Source organism: Rhopalosiphum maidis, chromosome 2 (assembly GCF_003676215.2).
Source record: "Rhopalosiphum maidis isolate BTI-1 chromosome 2, ASM367621v3, whole genome shotgun sequence".
Classification (NCBI taxonomy): Eukaryota; Metazoa; Arthropoda; class Insecta; order Hemiptera; family Aphididae; genus Rhopalosiphum; species Rhopalosiphum maidis.
This window is the reverse complement of record NC_040878.1, coordinates 56,377,330-56,397,794: the sequence shown is the minus strand read 5'-3', so window position 1 is coordinate 56,397,794 and position 20,465 is coordinate 56,377,330. Positions and strand designations below refer to the sequence as shown.

Below are 20,465 nucleotides of genomic sequence, written 5' to 3'. Positions count from 1 at the left end.
AATCGCATATAGATTTTTAGTTTTACGACTCTACGGCGTTATAACACAACACAACAACAAAACCGACGCAGATTTAGCGTGGTCGTTTGTAATGAGGAAAAAATATACCTCTGTTACGACGTAGAGGATGAGATTAATTTTATGGCGTGAAAAAAAAAGTGAAAGCGATTAGATGCTGCCGTAGAGGACGCGTAGAACACGGAACGATGATGGATTAGATAGCAAAGAAATGTGGTGTGTAATAGTGAGGAAAATAAACTGAGCGTACACGGGGTTATTTTGAAATTTTTAGACGCATGTCAAAAACCTGGAGATGAAAAATTTCTCCCGAAAAGGCCACTTACGCGGGTCCACGTATATAATATTTAAGTAGTTGACCAAATGCCCAATTATTTGATGCTTCAACACGAGAGAACAGACGTCAGTTGACTGCGTTAGATTTATTGTTAAATTTACAATGTTTCATAACGAGCGTTACAATATTAGTAGGCGAAAACGATACGTTTTCCGTTCGAGTATTAATATATTGTTCGGGTAAGAACGTTTTGAGTTCTGTCGCATTTATTTTGTTATTCCTTGGTAAAAACTGTGCCGCACTCAGATAAGCGTAACCGATGTTGATCGGCACGATATGGGGATGATTACGGAATTTTGAACACCAGTTTTCGATTTTGTTTTGTGTAAATAAATGATGGATTAATAGAATTTCAATCAGATGCGATGATAATATGTGCATTAGAATTAATTAGGAATTACTTGTCAAACGGATAAAAATAAAAGCAAAATCAGATATTTTCATTGACGTTTATATACACAAATGTATTTTCAACGAACGTCGAGCTTTTATTTTTAATATTCAGATGTGGGTAGAAATACCATTGCATTGTATCTATATTATGAACCCACGCCACTAGACAGGCACGCGATATTGACATAATATTGTATGCCTAATATATTATATTTTATTAGAAAATGCAAAATTTTAACTTTTAATAAAATGCATTTTTTTTTTTTATGTATCATTCAATTTAATAATGTCAAAAAAAAAATCACAGCTACCTGCTTTTAAATACATTTACTTGGCTTAACGAGTAAGCCATGTTAGATAACTTGCCATAAACTTGGTAGATATATTATATATTTTTAATATAGTTGACGGTTTTTTTCGGTATACCGGTGACCGGCGATTGCTCGAATACCGTTCCAGCGGTCAACTGTATAATACCGAATAAAGTGTATATTTAAAATAATATATACAATATTATAATGTGATTTTTGGTTTAAACTCGATAAAAAATATTTTTGTATTAGTAGGACACCGTATAGCACGTTTTTTTTAAAGCTGTTGGGTAATCTATGGACTAATCATATATTAGGCACATTTAATTATTTTACATATAACAATTCTAATGGTATAGGTACTCGTATTTTATCATACTCCAGTATTTTATACAATGATGGTGTACTCGTATTGGTATGATCGGTATATACTAATATCGTTATTACAGTATTAAACTATAGTGGTGTTATAATATATTATATTTGTATAATGGTTGAGTATAATGGTATTTTATGTCTGCTTACACTATAACAGTGGTAACAACCGGTATACTAGTGTTATACACCATCACATAGTAATACCCACTCTGAATCCACAAAGTTGATTCGGGTTTAAATCCTGTCAGCCCTAATTTTGAACAGTATAATATACATTATATTATATTTATAAAACAATAATATAGCGTTAAAATTATAGATTATTAGAGCTGTTAAAAATTGTTCATAGAATATCGTTTATACGCACGTTTGTAATCACACCATCGTAAACATAATAACTTGGTGAAACGTGTTTTTTAATGTCGATTTAATATTGCGATTGGACAAGAATCTGGGATTTTTTTTTCTTTTACTTAGTACTTAATTGAAAAACTTTGTAGCCTTTCCATACTATAAATTATTCTTCGTTTACATAAACCGACATTCTTATGAACATAAAATTATATAAGTCTCTAAATGTATTTGTAATAGTAGGTTTTAAAAACATACAACGGATTTTGCATTATTGCCTTTTAAATGTGTATACAGATATAAAATTATAATTTATGTAAAATTAGTTCCTATATTGGAGTAAAAATAAAACAGTTTAAGTTAAATCTTATTCATTCTATTAAATAAAGTACCAGCAGTACTTAAAACAGTTAGTTTTGGTATTATATTACTAAGTTACAAAACAAAACGGTAACTCTGATAAATTAGTTAACTTTATTCATTTCACTAAACGTGTAGTTCTTAATTTAGCCGTAAAAAAATAAAAACAAAAACCGTTTATTTCCTTTTAACAGAACATGACTAATGAACAACAATGTTTTATAATACAATATTTCGTTTGTCTTATGTATAATATATATATATATATATACTTTAGTAAGTCAGTTGAAAATTTTACTATTTGTAAAAATGTATCTTAAAATCAAGACATCGATCTAGTATAAAACTAGATCAAAGTTTGACTAAAATAAATTATAATGTAAGTTTAAATACCTAACGAAAGTATGTATTAAAAAAAGAATGCAAACATTTAATTTAATTCTTATTTTGAATTGCATTGTACGTAGATATAGATAATAGACATAACTTATCTCTGCTGTGCAAAAAATAAAAAAAAACGTATATAACAAAATTAAAAATATGGAAGATAATGATTTGAGTAGAATTATTTTAAATGCGATTCTTTATGAAAGTATGTAAGCACAATAGAAAATCGTTTATTTCGGCAATTTAAAAAATAATAATAATTGTAATAACCGTAGGTACATAAAAGAACAAACAAGAAAACTTATCCAAGAGTTAGTAAAATTGCATGTCATATATATTATATAAAATACATTTATCATTGACAAATATAATTGAAGGATTTAAATCAAAATATAAGACTAAAATAAACGTTACGAAAAAATATATCTGTAATCCTTTATTTTCAATTTCGTAACAATGAATTAATATATTGTTAATTAATATTAACAATTCCCCCCCCCCAAATAGAAAAGAAATAAAATTAAGACCCTACAAAAAAAAAAATAATTTAAATTATTCGTTCGTTATAAATTATAATATTACTGTTAATTATGCATCAATGGCGTGTACAAATTAAGGACATCGATGTCACTGTAATACCATCTCACATCGAACGCAACGGAACATTATTATAGAATACTGTGTACATTATAATATAATGGTATAGGTGTAACATTCGTATACATGGTAAGGTTTTTGGTACGTATGATGCATATTTAAAATACAGTTTAGCACACAGCCGTCATAGTATCTCCCGTGGCTCCGCATAGATTTTGCCAATCACTAAAGAAAATATAAAACACGACATCGCACAATTACATCCACCGAACATAAATATAAATATAATTGAATATCGATAGTATTGAATTTTTAATTAACCTTAAATTTATAAGTTTTAATAATAAGTTTTATAATCATACTTAACAGCACACATCATAGTCAATAAATACCTGAATGCCCTCTTGAAAATATGTGCAATCGCTAGAATGGCATACTTAGACCTATATTTAGGAAGGGCGGGTTTAAATTTATACATCGAGTGTCTTTACTTGGCAAAAAAAAGGTATTTTCGAGTACACGTCCAAAAAATTCTAATGGAGAGGCATTCACAAAAAGTCCCCTCTCACCGCCCGGTTGGTTAACCAATAGACCATCATCGCACATTTATAAAGCGTATTCGGTGTCAATGCTTCACACACACCCTGTGCTTCTACGCACGAAGCGCATAGTAAGCCCAGTGGAATTTCATGGACATTTGTGCGAGTGTATGCAGAGTTGTACTACGAGAGTATATTTTATGTTTGTTAAAACCAAAATGTTAACTATAAATTTACATAGGACACCTGACATACATATATGTTTTTGTAATATTATAATACACACACAGATATAATATAGAGAGAGGGTTCCTTGACAATAAGTTACTGCAGCACGTGTATTGTATTATTTAATAATATATACTGTTCGTTGGTTTTACGACACTACCCGTATACCGCGGGGAGAGTTCCCGGCGCATAAAAGTCAATGCGAATGGACGTTGTTCGTGTATAATAATTTACAGGGTGGCCGACCGCGTTTTTCTGGCTTATCAATACCATTATTAAGTCATACACCAATATATTAATATATTATAAGTAAAAACAAAATAAACGTACCTACGTATTTATGAATTTATGCGTGTAACTTATGATTGAACACCAAATCACGATAATACACACACACACACACACACATTGCTTGTCTAGTTGAATTTGCCATGTGAAAATAATCATATAATAATATTGCAGCATAACATGCGTTAAGAACGATTTTGTTGCACGTGAACGAATGTTCGCTCAAATAAACATAATATTGTATTGGCTAACCGTTTATGAATTTTTGTTTTAACATCGATCTGTGCTGTGATTTGAAATTATTTATTATACCTCAATATATTTACTGTGCTGATTAACAATTATTTATTTATTTATTTATTTATTTATTTTATTTTTGGTTGTGAACAAGAGTTTTTCTTCACAATAGAACTATAAAACAATAATATTATCAATTAAATTAGAAAATAAAACACACTTGATTGGTCATGTATATTATATTTTATTATATTATATTTGTTGATTTAGAAATTTATACTACTCACACAACTGTTTTTCACACATAAAATGGTATTGTACTTAACCTTATTTTTCCATCTCGATTCATTTTATTTGGCTACATATTGCTTATTGCACGATAATGATAATTTAAAAGCGCACAGATTTCATATAATGATTTTAAAGATCGTAAATACGTCATAAATGACTGAGTTTATTTATTTTTCATCATAAAACTTTAATAGATAAGAATAGTTCAGTGATGGGATTACATGAAAAATCTTGTATATAAAATAAACGAATACTTTTACAATTTATTAAGCGTTGGAAATTTTCTAAGAATAATTTGTTTTATATTGACATTAAAAAAGATTTGAAAAGTAGTAAAACAGTTTTAAATTATTTCTTGTTCAACATTTTTTATTTCATTATTTATTTAATAACATCCGATCTATTGATTTAAATCTTAAACGTAATTATTTTGATGCATTTAATGTTCAATAATTGAACCTTGGACATATTATAATATAATATGTATAATATTGTAAATTAGAAATAATTATACATTTTAATAACTAAAACTTACACTGTAATAGAAAAAGTAATGAATAATAATTTACATGTATAATTCTGTAAACTATACAAATTTTAATAATTTGTATTAATATAAAAATTAAAAATACAAAATCTTGAAGAATACATTTTTGATTTTTAAAATATAAAACAATATACTTTTATCTTGTCTTTTAACATCGTAATTATAACTAGAATTTGCTCATTAAAATTTAATACACAGCTTTTTAATAATATTTTTCTAGAAGATTTGATTTTTTTTTCTAAATATTGTACAACCATTAATAACTAATACATTTTACTTATACCATATAACCTTAGAAATAAGCATGACGTATAGTTCAGCAGGTTTAAATACGAAAGTTAACGTTCAAAGCATAATATTAAAACGTAATCGTGTTTTGAGCTTTATAATACTACAATAACCTATTTGAACGTAGATTTAGGAGTACGTGTCACAATACAGGTATGTTGATATTCCATGGGGATATATTGTTATACTATTACAACGGTTTTGTTATTTTTAAATAAGAATTATGTTTAGTACAAAACTGTTTGAACGCGTCAGAATTCGCACGAAGTAGCCAGCTGTGTACCTAACACCTACTATTATACTTGACGAAATAAACAATTCGGGTTTCGCACAAATTTTACTTTAATATTCATTTTATACACGAATATAGCACGATGTTGACATTGGGGCAATCGCACGTATTGTTTAAAGGCGAGGACAAGTCGACTTTGTACCAACAATCATTCAACAATTAGTTTGTACACGTTTTTGACTTGTTTACGTACAATGCTGAGATTCACCTTATGGCTTATGCTTTGTGAATTTTGCAATTTCAGTGTTTTTGCTTTTTGAACGTGCGTGTACACTAAAATAATACATTTACTGCAATACGTGGACACAGTGATAATAAATAATTTTGTTACTGAGAAAAAAAAAAGCAAACACGAGAGAAACATTATAATAATTTTATGTGCTCGACTATTGTAGTGCGAACAACGAAAATAATAAATTATTATGTCACATTAACATTTCGCTAATTATAGATGAGTCGACAGACAATGTGTGAAATATACGAAAAGGGCAAATACATATTATTATTATTGCATTATATTTTGATTTACGAAACATAGATTTAATGTTTAGATAGACGAGTTACATGCACATTCCTCGTGTATACATCAAAATATATTGTTTTTCAAAATATTATACTTGTGTTCGTTTGAAATCGTATTTTAACTCAGCGTGTTTTCGCAGTTTTACTCAATTATACTTGAATTATAATAATATACTGTGTTATGTCATATGTACGTACATACAATATGAATATTTTATTATTGCTTCGACACCATACTACCATATTTATAGCTATACGATAATAATGACGATAATAACGATAGAAATGAGTGAGTTATAAATTATTTTAAATTCAAAATACACAGATGTATGATAGGTGTAAAAAAAAAAGAATAAAATATAATTATATGCGTACTTATATTATTATATTATACAGTGATACAGTTAATCATACGTGTCAACATCGTAATACAATTACAATATATGAGTTTCTAATAGTATTGAAATAAAAATAAATATCATTATTTATATATTTATTTAAAATAATAGACAATATACGGCGTTTTTTTATAATAACAGCATTAACATATATATATATAATGTCTAACATATAAATAATATTTTATAATAAATTATTATTACGATTCACTAGAGACATGGCTTTCTTTAAATTATATTGACAAAGCGTGCGTAAATACAGTGTATTTCAAGGAATACACTCACCGCCGTTTTATCTTTCGGTTATGTATTTATTTGAATTCTGATTTTTGGAAGATGTATGTATTTATTTTCAAATAAGTTCGTAAAGTTTAACAACAGATAAATTACTCGCTCAAATTTTTATTTAGATATACGTCAAAGTTTTCAAAAACATCGTCTCTCTGACAATAGTAGTAAAAAAGAAGCGATTGGAAAAAAAAGAAGTCCATCCATTGTGAAATTCGAAAGAGTAGTTCCTGAGTTATTAAACTTTACAAACTTATTTAAAAATATAGTCTTTAAAAGCATACCTGAAAATCCCGAAAAAAAATAATCCTTATAAATGCATAATATCAAAAAGGAATAAGGACAAGATGGGGGGGGGGATGAGCGTGGTGAGTCAAAACGTACGTTATATAATACCATTGCATAATACTATTGCATTTTAAAGCATAGAAAAGCAAAAATTGCGTTCAGTTTATTAATGTTGAGAAATTCGACGGTGTTGTTCCGTGTGCGGTAGCGTACACAATTAAAAATGTATATAGCGTCTTCCACCACGTCGAGTGAGAACGACTGTAGATAATAACATGGAACTTATCGCGAATACATGTGCACGCGTATACACATATACGTATACGTATACATATATATATATATATAGATCACGATGCAACGATTACGACGGTTGTGTATACGCATTACGCGCGTGTCATAAAATATGATGTCTGTTCAGTGTTGTGTGCAGCGATGCTAAAACGGAGGGTATATATTATTATAATATGTACATGTATATTTTACACTACGGTGTTGTATAGACGCGACGAAAACTCGGATACAACGCCTTGACGAAAAAATAAATAAAAACAATGCACAGTTATAATAATAATAATAACTACGCAGTTGTGTGAACGCTAGTCGCGTGTTCGCGAGCTGTCGTCCGTGAACTTTACGTATATATTACAGACTCCGCGATTATCATACACACCTATACGTGTGTATGTGCGTACATTCGAACGCAAAAATACCAAACTTCCGTTAGGGCAGAAGTTAAACGTTCGGCCTCTGTAAACGCTACTGTTGTATTATCGTGTAGCATAATATTATACCAAAAATCGGTTTACAACCGCCCTGATGACATATTATATACGTAATGTATAGTAAATAAAACAAAACGTACGGACAACCGATTAAAGACTGCAGTCAAATATCCTAACGAGAACCCCACTGGCGAATCGCATTAAACAGGCAACACGACTGTATTATTCGATAACTTTAATGTTTGCTAATAGTATCTGCTGTTACGATATATTTTCATAACTAATAAATATAAAACAGATATAACAAGATCCTCATTAATTGTATAGTGCAATGGAACCTCGATAAGTCAAAATAAATTAGTGTCATTCCCTTGCAAAAATCTCGATTACTCGAAAGAAACATTATGGATAACTCGGACATTCTGAGTTTCGAATATAGACAGATAATGACGGATAATTTTTACAATCATTTGTCTAATCTGCTTGTGCTTTCCGATAATTTAACCTAATCGCATTTATTAATTTATTATGTTTATTATTATATTTTTTTTCGGTTATTTTCACTACATTCGGTATTGTCAGTTGCGAATTTTCGATCGATCGATTACACGTGTACGATCGTATCGAATGTAAATATAATTAATTATTTAACCACATTTTTTATTACAATTTTTTATTAATAATTCTAAAATTACAACAATAACAATACACACTGTAATCATATAATATCCTAAAGCTATATAATAATTAAAAACTATTATAATATACGTACATACATTTTAAAAACTCTTGAAGTCAATTTTTTTTCCTAAAACCTTGTTAACTCAAAACCTTTGCAAGTCGAAAAAATTGCATTTCTCTTGAAATTTAACTCACCGAAGTTCCACTCTATGTCTATATATAAAAGTAATTCAAATAGTTACCCGTATACTCACAATTCGCGTGTTTTATATACAATTTAATTCCAATCACTGTTATATTTTATCTCCGAAATTGAATAAAAATACAAACTTTAAAGGTCTGTGGTAAATCACGTGTACTAAATATTGTAATATGATTAATGACCATCGAAAATGCGACAGAATCAGTTTTATCGCAGTTATTCACCTTCAACTCTGACGATACACAACGTCAATGTTCAGTGTTATGTTTTATATAGGTCATATAGATTTATTACAGTATTCTAACAATTCAGATAAATGATCATTCCATTAGTCTTGCGACAACACGTATAACTCTAACGTTCAATTACTACTCTAAGATAAACAATAAGGGTTATGTTTAAAACCATCGTTGTCTGAGATCTATAGATTAGTAAAAATCAATAAAAACATTGGACATTTAATACACCAGACTATAAATGTCAGTGAAACTCTAATATAGAATAGTATCAGACTATTGGTATTGTAATAGTCTACAAATAGGTGCCATGGATATTAGATTCATAAATATCACAATATGTTAAATAATCGTCATTACTTTAACTTGAATTACAACACAATCATTTATTGATATGATAGATTTTATGAATTATTGAAATTAAATAAATTAAATTAGTTCTATTTACTACTCGTAAAATGTAATATATTTAAAAATACATATCATTAGTTATTAGTTGAACAACACATTAAATGTTTTAAGAAGTTAAACTCAGTAATATTAAATACTAAAATTGGTCTATAGTAGTATAGCATATATATATATATATATATATATATATATATATTGATTGATATTACCCAAAGACCAAGAGTACTCGGTTTGTTATGATTATGCCGAGTAATTTATACACTACTCATCTAAAACATTATACTAGAATTAATTATTAAGCTTCAATGTGGTATATTGTCGAGTTCACTTAGACAATGTAGAATTTACCATTATTCCATATATTAGACATCTCCAATGACGTGCAATATAATAATATAGATATATTATATTCTCTAAAAGCTTATTAAATTATAATAGCAATATATTGTTTAAAATAGATACTTATAAAACACAATTGATGCTGTTTTTTTTTCTTTTCTCATTTTTTCAAGCGATTAAAATTTATGGTTTGAATAATTATCTAAAATATTATTATTTAATTTACTATATTTATAGTATTATAGCATATTTATTTATTATAGAGTATTTATGCTCATTATATAAGAACCTTTAAGTTCTAGATAAAGTACTCAATTTACCTAAGACATGGTTAGACACATAGATACATAAAGTTGTACTGTACAAATGATTTATCCCATCAAAAATCGTATAAGTACAATACACATAACTTGCTTTAAATTAACTATAAAAAATGATTCAAAATTGTAAATTCAAATTTTCAAAAATATATTTTTTCTCTATAAATCCAATTTTAAAAAGCAAAAAAAAAAACTATGAAACCTATAAATTTACATACAAATAATAACCGAGGGTATAATTTTACGCAAACTATAAATTATTTATAAATTAATTATTCTTTTTTCCAAATAACAGATATTGTCTGAGAAATCTGCTTTAAAAGTGTCCACTATAACGATGAATAAAAAGACCTCACAACATTCAAATAATTGATTAATATTTATGGTATATTGCAAAGGCTTTATTATTTTACTCTGGTTTTGTGGTCATATTTTGTATTTGTTCCGTTAGTTAATTAGTAATTACCAAGTAAAAACCCTCATATGTTTCACACAGCTGCATCTCGATATATATCATAAATATTGAATGCAAATGTTATACAAAAATATTCTTGCTTTTGATTTTAATAATAATCATAAACTATAGAATTTAAAAACATTTTCATAACCAAAATCAATTATCGTTACGTTACACATCTAAAAACAGTAATTTACATATCGTGTACAATATTCTTTTATTTCACGATATATATATAATAAAAATTGTATGTGTGTGTAAATAAAAATACTACTGTTGTTAAAATAAAATAAAAATGTCTTAAATTCTCACTCCTAATAGCAGCAAAGCCAACTTTGGTTAGTACACCACGCGGTCTGTATTTATTAAAAGCTTTGCTGTTATGAACGTATAATAACGATTGGTTTGAACCTTGTCGTAATCGAACTATTAGTATTTCCGCGTATCGATTATTGTTTATTTGGCAGGTGAAATACACATGTTTTCCCATAATTTGAATTGCGTATAAGTTATGTTTATGGTCAACATAATTGCACAAAGAATGGCAATACGTAACCGCTGCTTATGACCGTATACCACGTATACGATAAACAAAATACGACCTAACCACCCGTATAGCGTCTCCTCATCGTTACATACGGGACGACGACGTTTAATGTTTAAACGTATGGAACTTCTGTTACTGTTTAGTTCCTATAATGTGCACTGATACAACAGTATGCGTTATAATATCACATTAAATAGTATTATAGACGATATTATTACAACGACAACAAGATCCGTTCCCAGAGCGGTGACCGCACGTCTACGCACTCGCGTGTATTGGACGTAAATAAATCGTACATTATATCACTATGTGTAGCAAATCCAACGGGATAAGCCTGACCGTACATATTAGTGTTATAGTGTTGAATCGGAAACGTTTCCTAAACCATATAACCATATAAATACCATATACCATGAATCATGATATAAATAGCACCGTACATGACCTAACCTTCATCGCATACAGGCGTATTAATATATTATTGTTATACCGAAGAAGCAGTGTTATACATATATAGCTCGTTCAACCGTCTGTTTCCACGTCACACACACACACACACACATTAATATAATATTATGTAAATTGTCATTGCAATAATATTGCATACAAAAAATGTAATACACGCGCATAATACATACTGAAATTCAAAAACATATATATATTTTAATCGCACCGTCCAAACATTATTATAAATACTATATACTTACTGAAAAACTGTGTTTTGAGATAATTATTACTATTACTATTACTATTACTATTACTTTATTAAGTTGAAGATTTTGAACGATTCTTATAAAGTCATTACACAAAAATACACATATTTTACATCCAGATAAACAAAAAAGAAAAGAAATAAATACAAGACGTGTCGACGGCGTATTTTTTTTACAAGACTTAATCACGTACTTATAGTTTAAAATTAACAGTTTTCAAGTTACAATACCGTATATGCGCACACTTATGTTCTGACGGTGTGATGTGCGATTATAACTTATTGTTATCAGGTTTTTTTTTTTTTGTTTTGGACCACGCCCCTAGTAGTGTAGAAGATGGACTCGTCGTTTATCTCGTGCACGTTGCCTGCCTGAGAAACTTTTCCACTCGATCGGGGATGTTCACCGCTATCAGAAGAAAAAAAAAATCTATTCGAAATCACTTGAAAACAGTTCTTTCTTTCTTGCGATCTGCCCTTTTGGCAGCCCACATCTGGTGTGGCTGATAACGGGTGTTTACGATTAATTCGTGATGTTTGAGTTTATGATTATTGATAAAATTCCTTTTGATAATTTATTGGTTGTTTTCTTCTAAATATGCGTAATGCATGTTTAAGGTACGTATATTATTTACAGGCTTACTGAGTATACATTTTTTCGTTTTTTTTTCTCAAAAAATTAAAATGTTGTTTTATATGTATTGTGTTAATATAACTTATCGTAATACATAGATATAACCCAACCGGTAAAGTTATAATTTCTACTTAATTTCATATACACATTAATCGTTTTCAAGTACTTCCCTTCGACTCTTGGGTACTATAAAACAGTCTACTTAATTTTTATTTCAAAATGTAACTATATATAGTATTATAATTAATCATATTATATTATAACCAAAAAATATGTACTAAGAGTTACACTTAAACCATTAATATAGGCTGTGAAATAAAGAGAAAAATTCCATTAGGCACGACATTTGTTTTATAAACATCTAATTAATCATAACCATACACTGCAGCAATATTATAATAAAATAATAATAGCAGAATGGTGTATACACTAGATTTAAAATTAATTAGACAAACTTTACATCGCAGTTCATGTACTGACATTTCACGACTATAAATACATTCTTATACATTACATATATTATTATATGGATATAGAACATAATAATATATTGTACACGATATAAATATAACTTCTATTTTTAATATTAATGACTCATTAAAAAAATTTTCACCTGTGCTCAACAGATTGTAAAAATTTGCAGGTATTTCATTCAAAATCAAACAATGTAACTAAAAATTAAAATACTAAATCTCTGGAAAAACAAATTTAAAACGAAAAACAGCAAATACAGATATTAAATATTAAATTCCTGTAGTGATTTTTCTATTATATACGTATGCTATCTATGTGATACGATAAAATATTTAATTTTAGAATTTTTTCATATTATAAACAATACCCTCTCTGGTTTTAACGACATTAAACAATGTAATCATTCATATGAGTACAAAATAAAATTAATATACAGTATTATTTAAGTTAAAGTGTCCTACCAGCTTCTATTATACAATAGTTTATGTATAGGTGTATTATCATTCTTAAGCTTTTGTAAAGTGTTACGACAAAAGACTACAAGATCGTTTTAAATAAAATGACTTTTTTGTGTTAAAAAAAATATCTAAAAGTCTGATTAGATTGTTCAGAATGTTTGAACATTCGTCTAAATATGCACTACTTTATGCTTGATAGTAAAGAATGTTACTTTTATCTATTGAATAAATAAATTTTCTATCGCATTCGTTACTTATTATATAATATTTACAGTGTACAGAGAATTTTAAAAGCTAAACAAAATAAATAAAATATTTAGAATTTATACATTTATAAATTAATCGTTATTCTAAAATTCAAATTTAAAATATTAGCTGAGATAATGCATTTAAGAATGTGAAATATCTTCACTGTATTGAATAAATGCAAATACTTAAGTATTATTTTACTTATAGTTACAAAACATTTGTTTGTATAAGATCAAAAAAAAAATTAATAAATAATAAGAAATTTGTAAACGACTAAATTCTTTTACTAAATGCTAAGTATTATATTTAGAATCTTAGATCATATCTTTTTTATCACAAACCATGTATTATAATATAAAAAAAAGTTACTAAAAATTGGCTTATAATAAACGTCCGTTTATTATAATATTGTGACATTATCAGATATATATATAATTTATTATAACTATTTCTATTCTATAGTGGATTTCAATTAAACGAGTATTAACAAACTTTCGTGGATAAGACTAAGTTAAGATTTAAGTTACAAATTCAACACTATAATGTTCCCCCTGGTATATTTGAAATCTTCATTATCATTATGATTTGCGTAGTAAACATTTATTAAAGTGTGTTAACTTACGTTAAAATGTATGAATTAACTGATTAAACTCCAAAATAACGGATTTCGCTAAATTTTCAACTTCAATAAACTAAATAAATACTTTTCGAGTATAACATAGTAATAACAACTCGTTGAAATAAATATTTTATTCGTTTCTAAAATCAATTAAAAAACTCAACAACCAAATCATTAGTAATTGATAGAAATTTAGAATGTAAAATGTATAACAAAATACAAGTTATATTGAAAATATAAGTATCTGATAATATTTAAGCGTTTATTAGTACCTACTTATAAATATAAAAGTATTATTTTAACACAATATAAATTGTTTTATTAAATTTACACGTAAACGCATGTATGTAATAAATTAAACATTGGATACGAGAAATTAAAACAAATGTTCTGCATTTTTTACAAGTATTGTACGGTCCATGAGTGTACTGATTAATTAATAATTTAAAAGATTGAATGAAAATATCTTGACATAAGTTAGGGTTTTAAACAACTAACATTTTAAACTTATATGAGTGGTAATTTAAAGTTCATCTCCTTTAATAAAACAAACATTTAATCAAACGATAGTCAAAAAGAGTGTACAATATTTTTTTTAAAGTTATGATTATAGTGGTGCTTATAAATTTCGATTAAATGTTTCTTTGACGACCATAATTGACTCATAAACAATTAAGTGATAATTAGGAGCAAAAAAATACTCAATCACCCTATTTGACATTTTATTAACAACAAAAAATTGAATAAAATTTATTTTATCTAAATTCTATAAAATTGTTATTTTTTATCTTGATTTGATTATATATGATATATTATTACATAATATAGTCAATAATTAAAAAGATCATATCGTTTAAAAATATTTTTTATTACTCTTTTCTTTTTTTTATATATATAATTTATTGAAATTAAGCTATATAATGATATTTCAAAAATATTGTTGTAAATGATATAATTATTAATAAAATATGTTTGATAATACTTAAATTGAACTCCAGTTTGACATTTGATAACATGTATTAGATAAAACTGATTGATTTTCTCTTTCCCAGATTCCCTCGATTCTCATAAAAAGGGGGAAATTCGTTTCTACGATTACTTTATACAGTTCATTCCCTTAACTTAAGTTTTTTTTTTTTACTCAAATTACTATAAAAGTCGAATATACACTAGCAATTAGAAATTATGTTACACGGTGGATTTATATTATGTCAACTCCAAAAGACATACGCACTTAATTACAGTGAGAGTAGAGTGGGTATGTTTGTGTCATGTTTTACTGTGACACTAACAACATTGGCCAACTTTGAAATACGTATACTGTTTTCTGATTTATAAGTAGACAGTATAGGTACAGATTCATTTCTGTTGTTTGACTTTTGGTTTAAAACTTAAATTTATCGGTTTCACTTTAGAACCTATGGTAAACGGATTACATTATAGTTTGTATGGACAAAGCGTAAGTTTACGCGGTTAAATAAATTAACCAGACACTAATGTTAGTTAATTTGCTTGTCCCGACTAAGATCAATTTTAATATGGGTGTAAGACATGTAAATATCATCAGCATAATATTAGTCATTATATTATAAAATATATGTTTTTATAATAAATATGTTATAAGTTTTTTACGTTTTTAGTTATATTTTTTTTTTCGTAATAGTTCTACACAATTTATACGTTATATTATATCACATTATAACTTTTTTTTCAAAAATGCGAAACATACCTGAGAATATTATTGATAATAAATTATATCATTTGAAATAATTTTAAATTATCATTACAATATTAAGACATACACATGTACCTATTTTCCTAAGCATAATTTAATTATCAAACAAATAATATATTCCTTGTAAATAGTAAGAAAAAATAACTTATATCATGATTAATCTATTTATAGAAAATCCATAAAGTATAATGTTTCTGAGACATGATACAAATTAAGAAATGCCTATACTTATACCAGCTATACCATGTTAATTTGTTTTTAAATATATATTTCACAAGTTATTATTGATAGATTACAGTTAAACATTGTCTAGCATTATTATAGAGCAGATACTATAGTATACTATGATTAAAATGAACATATTAATATAAACATATGTAATTTATAAGCTATAGTTTACAATTACACAACCGAAAATTTTCGTTTGTTTTCATTTATCTTACTTGTATTTATATTCTGTATATTTACGTAATTATCATCAACTATATGTCTTAGACAATAAGTTATAGTGAATATAATGGGATCACGTACTTTTGTATTATTAAAAAATAATATGTAATGTATTTTATCTTTCGATGTTTTTTCAGAATGTCGGGCTCCTCCGCACCCAGGTTGAATGACCCAAACACATTGTTTCTGATTGAACTTCGACAAAAATGCTTAACGAACGCAACAGCAGGTTAAAACATATTTGACATTTTTAATGATTTATATAAACTCAGTTTTGAAAACATCGATAATAATTTCCAGTGAACACGACAAGGAAATTGTGCCCAAGGTATTTCGATGGTTATGCGTGCTGGGAAGAAACACCACCAAATGTCACTGCTTTTGCCCAGTGTCCGTATTACGTGATGGGATTCGATCCTTCCAGTAAGCTAATTTTAAATTTGAATATTATTATTAATTTCAGCTATGTGTTTATTTCCATTGGAATACGTTTATATTAAATTAATATAACCAAGTGATTTCCGGTTGCCCTCCATTTATTTATTACAGGGATAATATTTCTTTATTCATTTAAAAACGCGTTCGAAAACAAGTCATTATTGTATTATGCAAACAAATATAACCTTCTCGCAGTGGTATATGTATCGGACTTGCATATCTAAAATTGGGTATAATTATTAATTAATTTAATTAACAAAATTAATATTTATAATAATATGAGATACTAGAAAAATAATATTATAAATTCAACAACTTGATCATGATGTAGTCAAATTGCCTATTCGACACGCCGTGTGATCTTAATGTTATCCATTGATACAAATTTACATTATTTTAACAACACATAAATATAAATAATATACATTTAAAGTGTTGATATAATAATATAATACGTCATATCGTCTACTAACAGACTGAACATTTTGTGAATATTCTTACTATGTTAGTGTTAGTGTTATTTTTTACTTGGAAGTTTAAAGTTTTATATACCTCGATTTGGACGTATACTGCAATAATAACCAAAGTTTTATACGTGTATATTGTATATAAGTAAATCAGTTATTAGTGTTAATACCATACACACATACTCGTAAGTCGTAGTATAATCAATCTTTACTTTTTGACCTTAAGGTAAAGTTTAGACTGTTTTCACTTGCGAAGATATTTTACCAGATAAAAAGGTCTACCATCAAAAATAACAATTTATTAACGACCGTCACCATGTTACAGTCGCTTGCTTATAAGTGCTCGTTGTTCTTCCTCGGCCACGTGGTCCGAGACCGGATGTAAAACAATATGAGAAGAGGACGTCTACGTGACAAGCAACAGGAACCAAACAAAATTATCGATCATTCGAAATATATATATTACCTATTATAAACGGTATACTGTACGCCCACTGTTAAGCATTTATAGCAAGTATTGTATTCACATAATCCGGATGGGATAACATGATTTCCGGTAGTTTGGCTCGAGCGTTGTTCCGGTCATCATCGTCGTCTTCTCCGTTCTGACCACGTCGTATAATATATTATTATTATTTATTATAAACACCGGTCACTTTCCGCCAACTATATCCGATTATGACATCGGATAAATAGCTGACGTAAATATTATTATCGCCTTATCAACAAGGTTCGGTTTGGACGTGTCCGCAGAATTTCCGGTAGTGGTTATTAAAATATGTCATGTCAAAATACACACGCCTAGGTGGACGCTGGTTTGTGTATAAAGACGAGAATTAGACGTCATCTTATTTCCAAAAGAAACATGTGAACACTTTATGTGGCCATACAAATATTCCTTAAAAAAACGATACTTAAGAATCTTTTTATTATTTTGGGGAAAATATTTTAGACAGATACTAGTCAAAATTGTGAAGGAAAATTGAAAGTATATTGCTTTTTTTAAATATAATGAATAATGTAGAAAATAATAATTTATTTTTCGATGAAAATGGTCCCAGCACTTTGGTTGGTATCGGACTTAAAACAAAATATATTTTCAGTATGTCGTAAATTGTATAAATGCGACTTGTGGTACTATATATAAAAATCGAGACAAGTACCATAATATTATTTTACGTTAATTTAAAAATAACTTTTAGTTCTTTCACTAAAATATGTGTACTATGTAGTCAAACTAATCACTTTGATTTTAAAATAAATCCAATTGTATTACATAAAATATACAATTTATACATTTTTTAAAAATAACTATAGGATTTTACAAATGTGATTGATACATAGACGATGATGGTTCATAAAAATAATAATTATTATAATATTTATAATTTATAGGTATATGAATACATTTTCTCTTGTTAAACTCGAAATTATTACTGGACCGTTTTCAGTAAAACTTATGTCAATCGAAGAGTTTTTACAGTTTATTTTTATTTAGATAACGAAAATCGGATATTGTTTTTTTTATTCGTACAGTTGCCATTGGTTACAGATTTTATTATTATTATAATTAGTACAAATATGGTATATAGTAATATTGTAATGTTTACAATCATCTTTAGAGAATATATATACATTTTAAATAATCAAATATCTTTAAATCAAATAATAATGATTACATTTATGATATACAATCATGATTTGCTTTTTTAATTCTGGTCATATTTTTTTTATGTAAGCACATAAAGACGAATAACAATCTTTAAGATATTTACGTTGAATTCATTGTATCTGTCTCTGAGTTGATTGTATTTACACTAAAAATATGTTTTATATATTAAGAAGTGGAAAATCATAAAATTAATCATTCTAATCATTTTAATTATTATGTTTGTATTATTTATTTCAACCGAAACAACACAGAAATCGAAAATTGGTTTAATATAACATGGAAGAATTCCATTAATATAACTAATAATTTATAAATATATTTATTTTAGTTTTCAAAACTATGTTTATACGACCTTAAATGGTATTATATTATTTATATTGTAATTTTATCATTAGGCTATTAGTCCGTGAATTAAAATGTTGCTAAATTGATTAGATACGATAGTAAGATGTAAAACACTTAATTTTTCTCCATCTAATCAGATAAGACGCTCGTGTTTAGCAGATAGTAATACATTTTAGTTATAGTAAAATAATAAAAATAAAAACTAATGAGAAATGTTGAGTGAAATTAATAAAATATAAAATTTCCATGATAAAACTTAAAGCAATCAAAATTATATACTCTTATTAATCTAAATTAAAAATAATAATAATTAAAATAATATGTTTGTATAAATGTATTTCTTTATTAATTAAATTCAATAAAAAAAATAATTATAGTTAATTTAAAAATATATTACCTTTAAATTTTTTTCAATGGTAAAATTATAATAAATATATATTTCAATAAACTCGATATATTTACTACTTAATTTTTGTTCAATTCTCGCATAAAACGCTTTGTGACTAAAGAAATAAAGACTCTTTAGAAAGTTGATCCCTTGAAGAGCGCCTTAAACGAGTTTTACTGTATGTAAATAAAAACAAGTAAAAAGTATCGTTCACTCATTGTTTGTGCTCTCTTCCTTTTGACTTTTAAATGTAATAGAAATAGTTATTATTATCGATACCATCGATGGGTTGCATACAAATTCCGAAATAATAAAAAATAAATAAATATATTTAAAATTATTATTAAAATAAGTTTCTAATTATTCTATAATTAATTAATTTTATATAATTTCTATACCTACTTGAAGATACTAAAAACGAAATCTTTTAAAAAAATAAAAGTTAAAAATAAATTGTTGACACAAGAACGATACATGTAGCTTAAGGTTACTTACGTATTATTTTAGTCTTTTAAACGAAAAATTAAATTAATTCATAATAATATTATGAGAAAGAGCATCATCGAGC

General features: G+C 26.9%; 1 protein-coding gene across 1 annotated transcript in view; it reads left to right on the top strand.

Moving 5' to 3' along the window:
- LOC113551329 (calcitonin gene-related peptide type 1 receptor-like) overlaps positions 1 to 20,465 on the top strand; it is a 104,226-nt gene that overhangs the window by 48,128 nt on the left and 35,633 nt on the right. Inside the window, exons 2-3 of the mRNA XM_026953509.1 lie at positions 16,725 to 16,816; positions 16,888 to 17,010. Coding sequence (XP_026809310.1) covers positions 16,726 to 16,816; positions 16,888 to 17,010 — 214 coding nt within the window. The 5' untranslated portion in view covers position 16,725. The remainder of the gene's footprint in view (positions 1 to 16,724; positions 16,817 to 16,887; positions 17,011 to 20,465) is intronic.